The 15,180-nt window shown below is 38.6% G+C and overlaps 1 protein-coding gene across 2 annotated transcripts in view; it reads right to left on the bottom strand.

Annotated features, from left to right (window-relative positions):
• Positions 1–5,508: 5,508 nt before the first annotated feature.
• CPB1 (carboxypeptidase B1) overlaps positions 5,509–15,180 on the bottom strand; it is a 66,784-nt gene continuing 57,112 nt past the window's right edge. For both annotated transcript variants that reach the window (XM_055817401.1, XM_005237724.3), the window contains exons 10-11: positions 6,953–7,037; positions 5,509–5,736 (exon numbers count right to left, since the gene is read on the bottom strand). In XM_055817401.1, the coding sequence (XP_055673376.1) occupies positions 5,549–5,736; positions 6,953–7,037 (273 nt within the window). In that variant the 3' untranslated portion in view covers positions 5,509–5,548. The remainder of the gene's footprint in view (positions 5,737–6,952; positions 7,038–15,180) is intronic.

Genomic DNA, 15,180 nt, shown 5'->3' with positions numbered 1-15,180 from the left:
TGTTCTATTTATGATCCTTAGAGAGAGCCTTCAGGTCATGAACAGCATTTCCATTTGTGGAGAAAAATGTAAGAATAGTTTTCTGAAGGTCTGTATAAAAGGAACATTCTTTTTTGAACCCTTTATTCATTCGATTTTGGGGCACATTTAAAAAATCATTGAAGAATTAATAGAAGCTCTGTGAAAAATAACATTTAAAACCCTCAGTGAAATTCCGATGTTTTTTTGCAGTATTCACAGTTTCATTTTTAAGTGAAATAAGTTGATTTCAACAGGTCTGAACTCATTAGTTACATATACCACAAGAAGGACCCGCTTTTCCTTTCATTCACTCCAGGGTGGATGAAGAGTGAATTCACAGACCTTGGTGGCATTACTGTGCATAGACCTGGGAAGGGAATGGGTGAGCAGAGTATCTGCTGTCATGTGCAAGGGATATTTTTTTAAGAGACAAGGATCTCAGTTTCTGGATTTGAATGTACTCTAAACCTGGATATTAGAATATTTCTAAGTGTTTTGAACACTTGAACTTCTAAAACATTACATGTGTGAGGTTATTATCTTTATGCATGCTCATCCTATGGACAGGGGCATGAAAATATCAGTGAAAAGTAGGCTTTTTGCATCTCCTACTGTATTTACAGTTTCATAATCTGAGGATGTTGCACCTTTGCACTGGTGGAAAAGGGACCACACTGATGAGTGATGGTGATGATGCAACAAACATGTCAACAATGATGTCAATGCTGCATCACAGCATATTTGTCTTTTGAAGTCTTTGAAATATACTAGCATATCTTGATTTTTGTAGCAGGTTGATTAGATTATGGACTAACTCTGGTAGGAACAGAGATGCTCTGACCTGTATCACTTCTGGATGTGAACTGGTTGATCATTGTGACACTGAACTGTACTTTGTGGCCTCACTCACTCATGTCAGCAGCAGCACAGGGATCTGCAGGGATGACACCTGGTTACTCCTCAGCTGTTTTCCATTTTTCATCATTACAGTCTTTATGCTGGTGCTCATGGCCTAATGTATCAGTGTATTAAAAAGAAATGTGGATATTTGATTTTTCCCCATGAAGCTAGGGGAATTCGGAGTTTATTTAAAGCAATGTACTTCATACTTTTTTTAAGAATTGCAGGGTTAAGCATCTTAGGTCTTCTGTTAAACATAGAAAGAAAACACTTAATTGTTTGCCAATAAACTGGTATGCTTTGTTCTAAAAAGATTCGAAGAAAAATTTTTAGGTGTTTTGCAATATTTCCCTATTTCCTGGCTAAGCTGCATATATTAATTTATTAATAGCAAATTCCCTGTTTTCTGTGGTTGCAAAATTTACTGTGAGTAGCCTAGCATCCTTCCTGTAAAGGACAGGGATGCAGTCCCATTCTCAAAAGTGGCGTTCGGCTGTTTCCTCTCCTCTTGTGGTAAAAAACTATGCAGCTGTAATGCAGCTGTTGTGACTGCAATGGGGAGCACAGAGACAACCTGCTTCAATGCACAGCCCACATCTGTCCTTGGAAAAATTCAAAGTGACAGGAAGCATGCTGAGGCCATATGTCAGCAAAGCCGAGTTCGGAACAGGCTGCGTTGTAAGCAGAGGTTTAATTTCTAGCACAGTTTTTGAGGCACTTGAGTCCACAACATTAAGAACAAGTTTCCTTCTCTGAATTACCACTATGTGTCAGCAGTTGGTTGAAAACTTTGAGCAGAATCTTCCCCAGAAGTGCATGTTTAACTCTCTCACAGCTGTCAGGACTTACGGTACTTCATTCATTTTTGTGTACAAGTTACCTGCCTTGTATGTTAAAGAATCCGGAATGTCTAAGTGCTGCCTTTGCTGGGCCTTTGGAGCTGTGATATGCACTGAAGGGACATTCCTCTGTGAGGGGTCTGGTATCTCCAGTATCACTCCTGGGAGACCTGGCACGTGGACAATACATTGTCTTTAAAACTCTTCATCAGTTCTTGATCCCTTTTGAGTTTTGGAGCACTGAAATGAATTGCTTGTTTGAATGTATTGAGTGAAACAATAGCTTAATATGAGAAAGATGGCAGCTTTTTGATGTGATTCTTAACCAAGAAAACAGAATTCTCATTTTCCATTTATTTAATTAAAGGAGCAGTATAAATCAAATAGGAAAAGCTGAAATTGTTCATCTCAGTCCTTGGCTGACCTGCATTAGGCAGACATTAATTTCACAGGATCACAGAACAGTTGAGGTTGGATGGGACCACTCGTGACCATCCAGTTCAACCCCCTACTCAAAGCAGGATCACCTAAAGCAGGTTTCCCAGGGCTGTGTTCAGTCAAGTTTTAAAAGCCTCCAAGGCTGGACACTCCACACAAAATCTGTGGGCAAGCTGTTCCAGTGTGTTTGGGCAGCGGCACCGTAAAAAAGTCTTTTCTTGTGCTCACATGGAGTTTCATGTGCTTTAATTTGTGCTAATTACCTCTTGTCCCGTTGCTGAGCACTGCTGAGAGGAGCCTGGCTCTGTCGTCTTTGCACCCTTTACACCATCAGGTATTTATACTCATAGATGAGTTCCCCCGAGCCTTCACTTCTCCAGCCTGAACAGTCCCAGCTCTCTCAGCCTCTCCTTGTACGACAAATGCTCCAGTCCCTCAATCATCTTTATGGTCCTTCATTGAACTTGCTCCAGTGTGTCCCTGTCTCCCTGTATGTACTGGGAAGTCCAGCACTGGACCCAGCCCTCCAGATCTGGCCTCGCCAGGGCTGAGCGGAGGGGAGGATCACCTCCCTTGTCCCATTGGCACCGCTCTGCCTAACACACCCCAGGACACCGCCGACCTTCCTTACTGTCAGTGCACGTTTACTGGTATTTCTTTGATAGAGTCTTCCATTCTTCACAAAATTCCCAGGTATGTCCAGGCTGCAGAGTTACTCCCCTGTTGTTTTCATGGCTTATTTTTTTTTTTTCATAAACATGATTATGATTAAAAATATTCTTATATGCTACAAAACTGCAGTGTAGGCTTATAGTTTTCTCAGTAAAGACTCAGCTTAAACTGTGCAATTAAAGAAAAATCGAAACCACAGATCAATTGTGAGGTGGATTCTATTTATATTTTAACATTGGTAGAATATTTACTGTTCCTTTACAGATTTATTTGGTTTCAGAAATGAAGAAAAGATTCAGTTTGGAGAACACTGGGGATTTTTAGAATTGTTGGAAAAGCCCACCCTTCACAAATGTCACAATGTACCTCCATCATCTGTATAATATGTTTTTATTTTTTGTGTCTGTCCTGGTTCTCTGTAAGAACTTTTTCATAACTGAGGAGCTGGTTCCAAATAACTACACTGGCGTCTTTGAAAATATGTTATCAATCAGTGTTGCGTGGAGGTTTTCTATGTTTTTTGAAAGCAATGCTCAAGTCTGAAGCATTGTGAGTTGTTGCTGACCCTTTGCTTCCTCTCCATGTTTTCTTTTAGTGTCTCAGCCCCAACAGCTTACCTCCTAGCAGAATGTCCTTTCCTGCTTAAATTTCTCCCATATATTCTTTGTTTGATGTTCCAAGCTGCATGGATGACATATCATGGTTAATTGCTCTTCTTCTCTGCATGTATGTAGTTTGATCAGAGGTGCTAGTGAGACGGCACAGAAAAGCTGCGTATCACTGCTTTGCTGTGCCTTGACTTCGTGAATGTCAGTGCTACCAAATGACAGCGTGTGCCATGTTCTGCCTTGGAGTCACAGTTTTGAGTTAACTGGGGTGGCCCTAACACTGCTGAGCTGCTGGGCGCCGTGACCTCCCCCTCAGCTGCACTTGTAACTGTGTGTTTGGTTGCCTGCAGTCCTACAGAGAGCCTTCCTAGTAATGAGTGGTGCTGAGTATCAACAATTCACCTTGCAGTCGGTGGTAAGGCCTCCGATATCTCCCTAAATAATACAGTTATAATTAGGATAGTCCCTGGGTGGTTGTTAATACTTAGTTAAAATTAGCCAAAAATATTTTATATTCTGAGTAATTTATTTCCCTGCCCTTTGTGACATGTTTGGCTCTGGCCAGTATGTTCTGTTTGCATCCTGTGCTATTTTTAGTAATGCCGATTACCCTTCCCCCAACTTCTGTTGCAAAACAGAATGACACGTCTTTTCACTGGTACGTGCTATTTTCACACAGGGGTTCAGTTTCACCAGTGATCAAAAACAGATGGATCAGTCGTGTGTGAGGACTAGTTCAATCTGAGCACTGCCGAGCTAATTGGAGTGGGCTAGTGGATGTGTTCCTTTCTTTTTCTTATACATGTAAATGAAAGTGTCATTTTAAATATAAGCTTGCTATTATATTTAAAGCTTGTCTTTCTGTCTGCTTCCACAGAGAAGAGGCAAAAAAGAACATGTAGTTTCTGACAGGTCTGAATTTGGTGATTTTCTTGGAAGAACCATTTTCTCTGTAAGATGCGTTTCATGGGCTGTTTTGAGTCAGCTAGAGACCTGCCAGAAACAGTGCTGATTCCAGGAGCATCAACAGGCAGCGGAAATCTCTGTTCAGAGCTTCCAGAAATGGCAGGGAGATCAGCCAGGTTCTGTGTTGACATAAGGTTTTTCCCCATCTTTCTGCAGACCGTGTCCCGTATTAGCCAAGCTCTAAACAGCATTAATAAATGCCAAACACATTTTCTGCAGCTGCATGAGAAAGCTGCCCAGAGTGGCTATTTATCACTCTCACTCACTCTGACCCAATCAGACCCACATTACCTGTACAGAAAATCGATTGGAGGGGGATAATTCTTTACAGCTTCTCATGAAAGAAACAGTTAATCATTTATAACCAGACTTGGTCTTTATGGCTGTTTATGATTCTTCTGTTCATGACAGTAGGAACATGTGGGGCCCCAGGAAGCACCAGGGCGCTGAGAATATTTTGAGAGATGCTACTGTAGTGAGAACCTTAAATGCAGGGTAGTTTATAGCATGATTTGTATCAAGTCTCGGTCTTTAAAACTAATAGTAACTATAAGCTTCAGTGCCGATTTCAGATCGGACTAGCAGTGACCTCAGATCCAAACCAGTTTTCAGTGATGGTGCACATCCAGGGTGGGTTTTGAGAAAATTCACAAGAGCATATCACAGCTAACGTAATTTAAATAGTATATGATGCGACCCTTCCTTACTACTGAGGCCATTAAGGCAATAAATGGTTGGATGTGAATCACCTAGCTGGTTTTGTTTTGTTTTGGTTTCCTTAATACAGCGTTCAGACTGTATAAGTTCTAATGCTTTGCCTGTCTGCTATGTGTACAGATAAGTTTAATTATTAAGGCAACCTTTACCTTAAGTTGATTAAGCTTCTTGTGATTTTTTTTTTCCCTAGACCTTCCCTGACCCTATCAGTTGCCTTAATAAAAGATGTAATTCCTCTTGACAAACTTGTAGTTCTGTTGATCTATGATGGACTAAGGGTATGACTGAGAACATTAAGTAAAGAGAAATAAAACCTATGGTTAGGGAAGAATAAAAAGGAAGGCATCTTTGAATAAAGCCTTCTTTAATAGTTTTTAGAACTCCATTCTAATACAAGTGCTCAAGGACATAATTGGCAATGTATTTAACAGCAAGTACAGTCTCTTCACAGGTTGGCTTTATCTGAGATTCAGGGAGAACAAAACCATATCTACCAGTGTCTCGGAGCTCAAAAGTGAAAGAGTACTTGATGCCTTGATCGTAAGCCCAGTCATCAGAGCCCCCTGCAGCAGGATCTGTTGATAAAGAAATAAAATAAAGCTTAAGTGGAAAAGTGTGGCTACGCATTGAAATGCGATATACTTTGGAGTCAAGTCACGTAGCCAGAAATGCAGAAAAGACAGATAAAAAGGAAGAATAAGTGAATCAGTTGTTTTTTCCTGCTTATGGAAAAGCTTCTGTGATTTTAGGCCATTTGTGAGCTTTGTTCCAGCTGATGTGTGCAAACTAATGTAAACAAGCTAAACTGCTCCCTCCTTGTCAATATTGTGGGGAGCCCATGGGAGGAATGTCCAGGAACAGAGAATGGCATGCTTGCATGGGTTTGTTTAGATAGATTTGGTATCAGAAGCAAATACCCTCTCTCTGGGTAGCTTTCTGAGATTCATACAGATATGAAAGAACTGCAGATCTGGGATATTAGCTCCATCTTTCTTCTGGACAAATGGTATCCTCCCTTTCCAGTACTTTGGTACAATGTAGAAAGTCTCTTTTGCTATGGAAGGAAGGAGCCTCCAGAACTGCTAAGCACCACCAAAATATTTTTAAAGGAATAATCACCATAATACTCTAAAAAATGGGAGAAACTGTTTCTTAAAGGTTTTTTACATTATTTAAGGGAAGAGAAATAGGGAAAAGAGTAGTTTACATATTTAAGTAAATTAGGAGATCTTAAATACAGGAGATACTGAAGCTCTGGAAATCTAGATTTGGCAACCTCAGCTTGGCTTTTGAACTGCAAAGGCCATATCCTGACAGCTGAGTTTCCAAGAAGGGTAGACAAATGGAATTGTCTTAGACTGTAATGCAAAGTAAAAGAAATAATTATCTGTGTGGCTATAGTAGTTGAAGCCAATTCTTTAGGGTTCACATAATCTTTTCACTTTGACTTGGAGACACTGAAAATGCAGAAAGTTGAGATTTTTATGTTTAAATCTAAGCTGTGTGTGATTTAGGAATTCACGCTTTGCACATGAGTTCCTAAACACTTGGTCACATCACTTTACCTTCCGGGGCGGGGTGGGGGGGCGGCGGCACACTCCCTGGGATCTTTAAGGAATATATCATCCCATATTTTAGAATTGACAGATGACATGTATACCTCTGAGTATATGCATGTGAAGAAAGAAGGGAACTACTTAGGAAGGGGAACAACAGTCAACTAGAAAACTGCATTTGATAGTCTTAGTAGCGCTTAATATAGATGGCTAGTATGTTTAGGCCAGTACTTACAGATTGTTGTAGCTCCTGGGCCATATGTATATTTGGTATTATACAAACTGGCCAGCTGTTTGCATGCAGCACGAGCAACAGAGTTCTGTAGGAAAAGGAGAATGATAAATGCAGATTTTCAGAAGCTTTCGGAGTGAATCTAAGCAAATACATTGTTAAATAAACTGAAGAGCCATGCTTGAGAAGTTTTTATTTGACAACTGTTGTTCACCTCTCGGTATGACTAGATCCCAGTAGCTGAGAAGACACAGCTTGTTATGTTGTGAAGAGCTTATCAGTAAAGAACTCGCTCTCCAAGCTTTAATGGAGTATTGTCCAGTCTGTGTATTGCTGTCTCTATGTACAGCTATTGTCCAGTATAGTTTGGATAGGTAAGGGGACAATAGGTAACAGGATTTTCTGTATTTAGAAGAAATTTGTACAAGATTAAAACTAAATAAGGAATCTTAATTAGAGATAAGAGAATCTAAGAGAATAGTAGTAACTTCATACAGTAAATTGTGAACATGCAACAGCCTTTTCCTTCTATTCAAGCAGTATAAATTCAGAGCAGAGTCAGCTTAGTCAGTGGAGTTGAACGCTGATACAAGTGGAAGCAGATTAAGGTCTTATAAATATTAACAGCCAGAAAAGGCATAAATTACCCTGGAACCATATGTAGGATCATTAATTTCAATTCATTTCCTGTGCACAGAGGGACTCATTCAACTCCCACTGATTTCAGTGAGGGTTGGATCAGGCCCATCAATAGTACTATGAAGCTTTATATGTTTGCATCAAGGAAAATTACAGACTTTTCTTTGGAACATGTGGTATTTTCAGTTCTTCATTATACAGCATGTTGGTAATAAAACATGAAAACTATTACTAACAGATGATAAATATGAATGATTTTTGAAAGCAGATGTTCAGTATAAGAATAAGCAATGGGTTGCCATATCTTTTGTTATAGCTTGCAGCTGAATGGCTTAATATTCCAGGAATTTCCTCAAGCTCCTTCTTTCTCTGTAGGTTATACTCTGGCTTACTTCCCAGTGGAAGATATATATTGAAAAATATTCTCTTTTCATCCTTATGCTTCAAGTGTTTCTGTGAATTACTCGAAAAGGCAAATTGGACAATGTGTTTGGAAAATCTTAGTTAAGTAAGAGAGCTTTCTCAACTTCTGCAACACAGCATCAAAATGTTTGTTGCATTAGCACTGACCACCTATTTTACTGCAGAACAGCAAATGTCTCCCCATTCCCAAATGTTGGATTTTGAACATCTAGAATTATGGAAGTTTGCTGTAGGAATTTGTGGTCATTCAGCATGCTAAGAATATTTGAACAAGGCAGACCAGTATTTGAAGCTTGTCCTTCCACCGATAACATTGGCTTTACCTAACGGGGCGCTTGGTTTCTGGACTCTCTGTGGTCCAAACAGAAGCAATTGTAGGGAGAATGTTGTTACTTTGCATTTCACAATGTTGGATTCTGAGCGACTGTGATAGCTGAACTACCAGCTGCCCCAGTGTGGGTTTTTCTTTTGTTTGGTTGGGGTTTTTTAATCCCTTAACAAGCTGATTTTTCTAAAATTCATAATAATTTTTAACACATTTTGAGGGAATTGTAGAGGTTGGAGACTACTGATAGCAATACCATGTTTTCTTTAGTCCTCTTCTGTTTATATCTTCATTTAATCAGCAGCTGAGATTGAGTCAAATCTCTCAATAGTAAATGAATTTTTTAAATGTAAACTGACTCTTCCTCTTTTCAAATATATGTGAAGTGGATATTAAATTTGAAAAGGTAGTCTGATACTACAGATGGACCTGTTGGTAACTAGTATGTGCTCTCTCTTTAGTAAAAACTGTGTGTTAGGGACAATAGAACAGCAGAGCTGCCCTTTTAGAAGAATAGGGCATTTCTTTCACTCAGCTGCCAGATGATGGCTTTAAATCATACCGGAACACATACCAGAAAAAGTATGTCAGGAAATCTTTTTACCTGAGGGGTTTTTTATTATTGGCCAGGTAGCTGTAAAAAGAGATATTTGTAGAAAGAGCAGTTGAGATTTCCAGCTGTTAAGAGCCTGGAACACAGATAAACAACCTCCTCAAGCTCTCCAGGCTGGAGATCGAGGTGGTATTTTAAATGACCCTCTCTAAGTGAAAAACATGACTGAGCATTTATGACTTCATCATGAAATAAAACTGAAGTTTTGAGATCTGATTTTTTTTTCCTTTAAGTGACTCTCTACCATTTGCTTTTCTAATAATTTATAGTACAAAACCCAAAGTAAAAAAAAAATAAAAATTCAACTTTATAGGAACTAAAGTCACCTTTAAATAATAATAATAAAAAATATAAACCAGCAAGAATAATAAAAATTAAGTAAATAAGTGTGAGTATAAATACAAAATATGAGGAAAATTTTTTTCTTTTTAAAAAAGTAGTACAATTACCATTTGTAAAAGTAACATGGAGATTTATGCACAGGTATATAAATAATGCCCAACATTTTCCACATGGGCAAGTGATATTTAGCATTTGAAAAGTGGTTTGGATTTTCAAGCCTGTAAGTTATTTGGAATACGTCTGGAAAGAGAAATGTTGGTATCTTTTTGACCTTTGAGGATGTTCTTTTCTGTTGAGTGATTTTCTAGATCTTTGCACAACTGGGTTAAGTGAATTGTTGTGGTTTGTTTGGAGTTTGTTGTTTTTTGTGTTTGGGGGGGAAGTGTTGGTTGTTTTTTTACTACTAATAATACCTTTCTTGCAAGGAAAATTTTGCTGAAAGCTATAGTAGCAGAAAAACAACTGGTGCCGTGAAGTGTGCCCTGAAGTCCTAGAAACAACTCCAAATTAATACCTTGTAACTGGAAGCAGAAATGGCTTTTCAGCTTCTGACTTGCAGCTGAACTGGCAGGGCTGGTCATTTCAGCAGAAGGTAGTATTCCCTGAACTGATCACCCATCTGTGTTTACACAGCAATTACGAATATTTTCCTTGATCTTGTGTACAGAGTGCATGGGCTGGTGATACAGCAGAGTTCTGTTCTCAGTTCCCATTATCTTACATAATTCACAACCTTTAAACCTATCTTCCATTAAAAGCTAATAACTGAAAAAATATGTTATGGCCTCTTCTCACCACATCTGGAGTTTTGACCTAATAAGATAAATTATTAGGCTAAGCATCTTCTGTGTGATAATAGGTAATATTTTGGGGAGCATGTCCCTCATTTTACTCTTGTATCATCAGGCTAGATTTGCCAGCAAATTGCAGCTGTTTAGAAACACTTCAGGGATGTTGATTACACAGCTGCTGCATGTGGACAACTCCTTTTGCCCTCACAGTCTGACAGTGATCTGCAGAAGCCTTTTCACTAATTGATGGACCTCTTGCTCTCTTCCCTCACTGGACTGCAAACTGATTTGCCCAAGGCTGAAAACTGCATTTTCACTTCACCTCAGTCTCATGTGCCACTTATGTGATCCTCAGCTTCCTCTGGAGTGAAAGGCTGTAAATGTGATACTTGCAAAGTTAGCTTTAGCCAAGTGAAGTTAAATTTCTGAGGCTCCTTGTTTTGCTAATACAGATTCCCCTCAAAAGAGTCCAACTGGTGGACTGATGTACAACTTGGTTCCTGATTCTGTTGTTGCTTATAGTTAAGCATATGCCCCAAGAGTCCAGGGAATCCGGATAACTGGAGGACTTCACTATTTTGCTTCTTTTTTCTTTGCAAGCATGTTTCTCTGTGGCAGTCTTACAGAGTATTTAAGAAATTGATCCCTGTTGAGAGGGTTTCCAGTGTGACTTGAGTTCAGGTAAATGTGCCCTACACCTGTTGGAGATTTGTTTTTCAGCCAGATTTGTACATCAGCTTCATCTGGAGGATGCTGCTACTAAAAATCATCCTTTTCACAACTGTAAGACTGTCAGTACAGAACAGTTCTGTTGTGGGACATCTGTTGCGGCAAACTTGGTGGAGCAGCTGTCAAGCTAATTCCAAATACTGTTTTTCTGCCTCCTTTGCAATTTGTTGTGCTTCCCAGTTGACTAGTAGTACAGTCACAGGAGTTTGCAACAGCGTAGGTTGCAACTCCTCACTGCTATGTCCAAGTCTCTTAGAGGATAGGGTTCTGGCTGTTCAAATATTCTTACCCACGGGTCTTCATGTATCTTAAACATTCAGGACCCTGCTCCCAGGCATCAGGTTAAATAATCAGACTGATATTCACAAAGTCATGCAATATATTTGAAATTCACTCTTGCAGGCTGCACAGACTCCAGGCATATCTTTACTTTCTACTATATCCTATTTTAAGCACTCAAGAGGAAATGAAATGCTAGACCAATGCAATATGAAAGGTTAATTTCAGTGAGCTGAAACAATAACCAGTGTGGCCAATATGCATTCAAGTAATAAAAACTGAAATCCTGTGTCTAGAAAATTATCTTGTGTTGTAGATGAATATTCTGCAGCCTGCCAAACTGTAATAATATACATACATTAATCTGGCAGTGAGTATGAGCTGGCTGCAGACATGTATTTGGCACTGAGTTTGTTATTTAACTGGGAGATGGAATTGAACCTGAAAAGGAAGGAAGGGCATGACGCACATTCCTCTGCTCTATCAAATTGTAGTTCAGAGCCAATTTGGATACAAATAAGAATTGATAAAGCTAGATTTGTCTGCTGAGAATGAGGAAAGCATAGGGTGACTGAATAGGAAGCTAAGGCCAAAATATGAACTGATTAAAAAGTATGGGCTGAACTGTTTATGAAAAGTGGATTAAATACAGAGTTCTTTATTGCCAGAGGACAAAAATGTGAATAGTAAAATGAAGATGAAAAGAACCTTTTTGGGGCGTGGGGAGATACTGGTCTTGCCAAGCACGTTTTTAAATTGTGAAAAGCTAATGCTTTTGTTCTCTGTAGGAGATGGATTCAAGTGTGTGTTCTGTGTGCAGGGTAACACACCAGGGTATAGTAAAGAATGAGTCAATAGGATTATGGAGCAGGGAAGATGTGGTTCACCAAAAGGAGTACATATTTCTTTCAGGGTGTCATCCCAAGAATATTGTGTAACTTCTGAGAAATTCCTGACCTAGATTTTACTGTCTTGGGTGTTTTTATTTTTGTTGTTCAAGTATTGTTTGGATAACAGTGAAAGTTTTGTGCAACATCTGAGGGGGACAAAACAACAACCCTCAGTAAAGGGAGAAAAGTTTTTGGGAAAATCCTTGTAAGCTGTGTGGTTGAGATCCTCAGAGATGGGATCCTCTTGTGTCTAAGGAGAAGAGTGGGAAGGAAGGAACATACATGACTTTCATCATGTTTTATACTCCAGAGCCAGGGGTAGTTGAGGGATAGTTCTAATCCCTGACTCAGAGTAAGTTACAGTAACTTCGAGGTTGTTCTGATTTGCTGTAGCAATGCAGTGGAGCATACAGGATGTCTGGGATTTGCAGAGTGCCCTGTTCTACCTGAGAAAGCAAAACCAGGACAGTTTTATGCCTTCTGGTGATTTCTTAAGGCTGTGAACAGCAAAAGTGTTTTGATCTGCAAGGACATGCTGTTCAGTACACTCGCAGGAAAGGGATATATAAGTATTCCCCAGATCTTTCTCTTCAGCAGACTTCGATCTCAAATTACCCAATTTTTGTGCCCTTCTATATCTCAGACATAGGAATGCAGCATAAGCTGCACAATATTATGCTACTTTAATTAAATACAATGGAACAAAATCTTGTTAATAATAAGCAGTCGTGAGGTTTTGTTTAAGCACATGTCCAGTTGCTCACTGAAACAGATAAGAAATTGCAACTATGTTTCCTTTAATTTATTAGATGTGTCAGAATAAAAATAACAGCTAAGATAATGGCACTATACATTTTGCTTCTTCATTTGCAAAATGCTTCATGATCCTTTTATATGCCCAAACAATTTCTGTTAAAAATTGAGATTCTAATTGTTCAGCATTTCTCTAAATTCTGACCTAGACATGAAACACAACTGGCATAAAAAATAATACCTCTTTTTGTAGCTGCCTCACTTCAAGCAAGCACAAATGTTGATTGAAAATCTTAAATTTTCTTTAGTCACAGATTAAATGAATATGGTTTAGTTATTTGAACTAACCTGAAAAGCTGCACTTTCAAACCTGACCCAGAGCCTGTTAAGTCAGTCGTTCTATTTAATTCACTGCCATTGGAGTGAATTAGGCCCCCTCTGTTTAATTATCCCAACTACCGGCAATGTTGATTGGATGATATCTGATCTCATTCTCCAAAAGAAGGATTTTTGGCAAGGAGTCTTCCCTTGTTAAAATCAGATACTGCACATGTTTAACACCTCTGGGATCCTGCTGTCTTTTTGTTGGGATCACCAATAGAGGAAATATTTTCCCTTAATTAAGATGTGAAAAACACTGATAAGGTCACCTTGTCGTGGTGGTGAGATTTGTCATTACTTTGTAGTAGAAAATAATGGAACTCCCTCTGGGATCAGTGTGCCTGATTTAAAATAGAGGATAAAGTGATATTGGAAAGACTAACTTACAAAGTGAAATCAAATGGTTGAAGAGAACTATATAACCTGCATTCCTGAGCTATTTATTTTTGATGCTGAATGGTAATAGCAGAATTGTCCTGTAGGGCGGGACAGTTTTTATTGATAAAAATTGCAGAACCTTAGTATGGGTGATTCATTAAATTTTACTGTGTTTTATAATAGAACATTGCTAATATACAATTTTAATTTCATAAAAGAATTTTAAAACCTAGAAAAGCACACAGGTTCTTTCTTATTCTTAAGGATTGTTTTAATAATGAGCTGTCAATGTAAACTTTTTCCATTTAATACTGTGAGAAACATGCTGTACTTTTAGTTATGTTTCATCACATTTGCTCTTGATTCAAAAAATTGGGCAGAACGTCATGCAAATTTTTAACACATGGGAACTTTGTGATCTTGACAACAAAGCAGCTTCAAGGGGTTTGTGTTGTTTTATTACTTTAGACTGAACTGCAATGTGTGAAATGTGAAGCTTTTATAAAAATTGAAGACAAGAAATTACTGCAGTTCCCTGGCATAGATACAACTAAAAAATTCTGGAAATATAAATCAAGAAAACAAAATCTTCATCTTAATTTCATCCTCTCTTTAAAGCTGTAAAAAATGTAACACGGAACTTCACTGTTGGCCTGAGTTTGTGTTTGTGCTTCAGAATGGTGACATCTATTTGGGAGCACTCATAAATCTGTCAGACCTGCACAGCAGAGCAACACACAGTGTTGTTGCCTTGGACTTTTGGCAGCATTCAAGAAAGCGGGGGAATCAAGACTTGTTTGTTTTGCTATGTTGTTTTCCCTGCCAACAGCTTCTAAATGCTAATATGCCAGAGAACTGAAGTAATTTTATTATTCATGACTGTTGATTTTTGGCCTTATAAAATGTTTATGAATTTTGTACACATTTAATAGTTGTAACCCCTCTCTCTGTTTTTAAAGATAAAAAATATACATTCCAGACCTTTGTTATCTTACTTAAATGGCATTAGAGTGTGGCCTTTCTCTAGGATGAATAAAAGCAGCGTTGTCCTTTAAAACACCACATTAATCCTCTCTTCTTCCAAATAAAAGGTGTGTTTGAGTCCATGCCTGTTCAGAAACGCCTCAGATATGAAAATTTTATCTGGTTTGTGTCTAACTGGTTTTAATTATACTTTTGAACAGAAACTGCCTTATTGTCCTGAACCTGTATTTATAGGAGTTTCACCAGTTTACTTCAGTAAGAACTTCAGTAAGAACTAAGGTTCGGTAGGAAAAGGTAGGCAGATCCTTGTCTACTATTGATGATATCAGTTCAGTCATTTCATAGTTATTACAATCTATCAAGCTGTTAGCTTGAGTTAGAGGGCATAATGTTCTATGTAATGTATTAAAGCTACATACACAGCAACCTCTTCAGTTGGGAAGAAGCAGTGCTGCACAGCATAGTGGATTTCTGTGTAGCACGACTGGAAGACAAACCTGACCTTGTGGCAAATTCATTGTGTATGTGGAAATTAAAAAAGGCTCTAAAGTTTATCCTGTGCTTGAACTATCTTGAAGTCATCATGGTTTCCCTTGTTCTTGCTATGAAAGACAAGGATTTTCAAAAAACTGTCAGTACAGATTCTTTCCAGATGTTAAGGAAACTGCTTCAAGTTAAATGGACCTAAATAGCAAGTGATGATT

This window comes from Falco peregrinus, chromosome 12, assembly GCF_023634155.1.
Source record: "Falco peregrinus isolate bFalPer1 chromosome 12, bFalPer1.pri, whole genome shotgun sequence".
NCBI classification, from domain to species: Eukaryota; Metazoa; Chordata; class Aves; order Falconiformes; family Falconidae; genus Falco; species Falco peregrinus.
The sequence above is the reverse complement of the archived record's forward strand: the minus strand, read 5'-3'. Positions and strand labels throughout refer to the sequence as shown.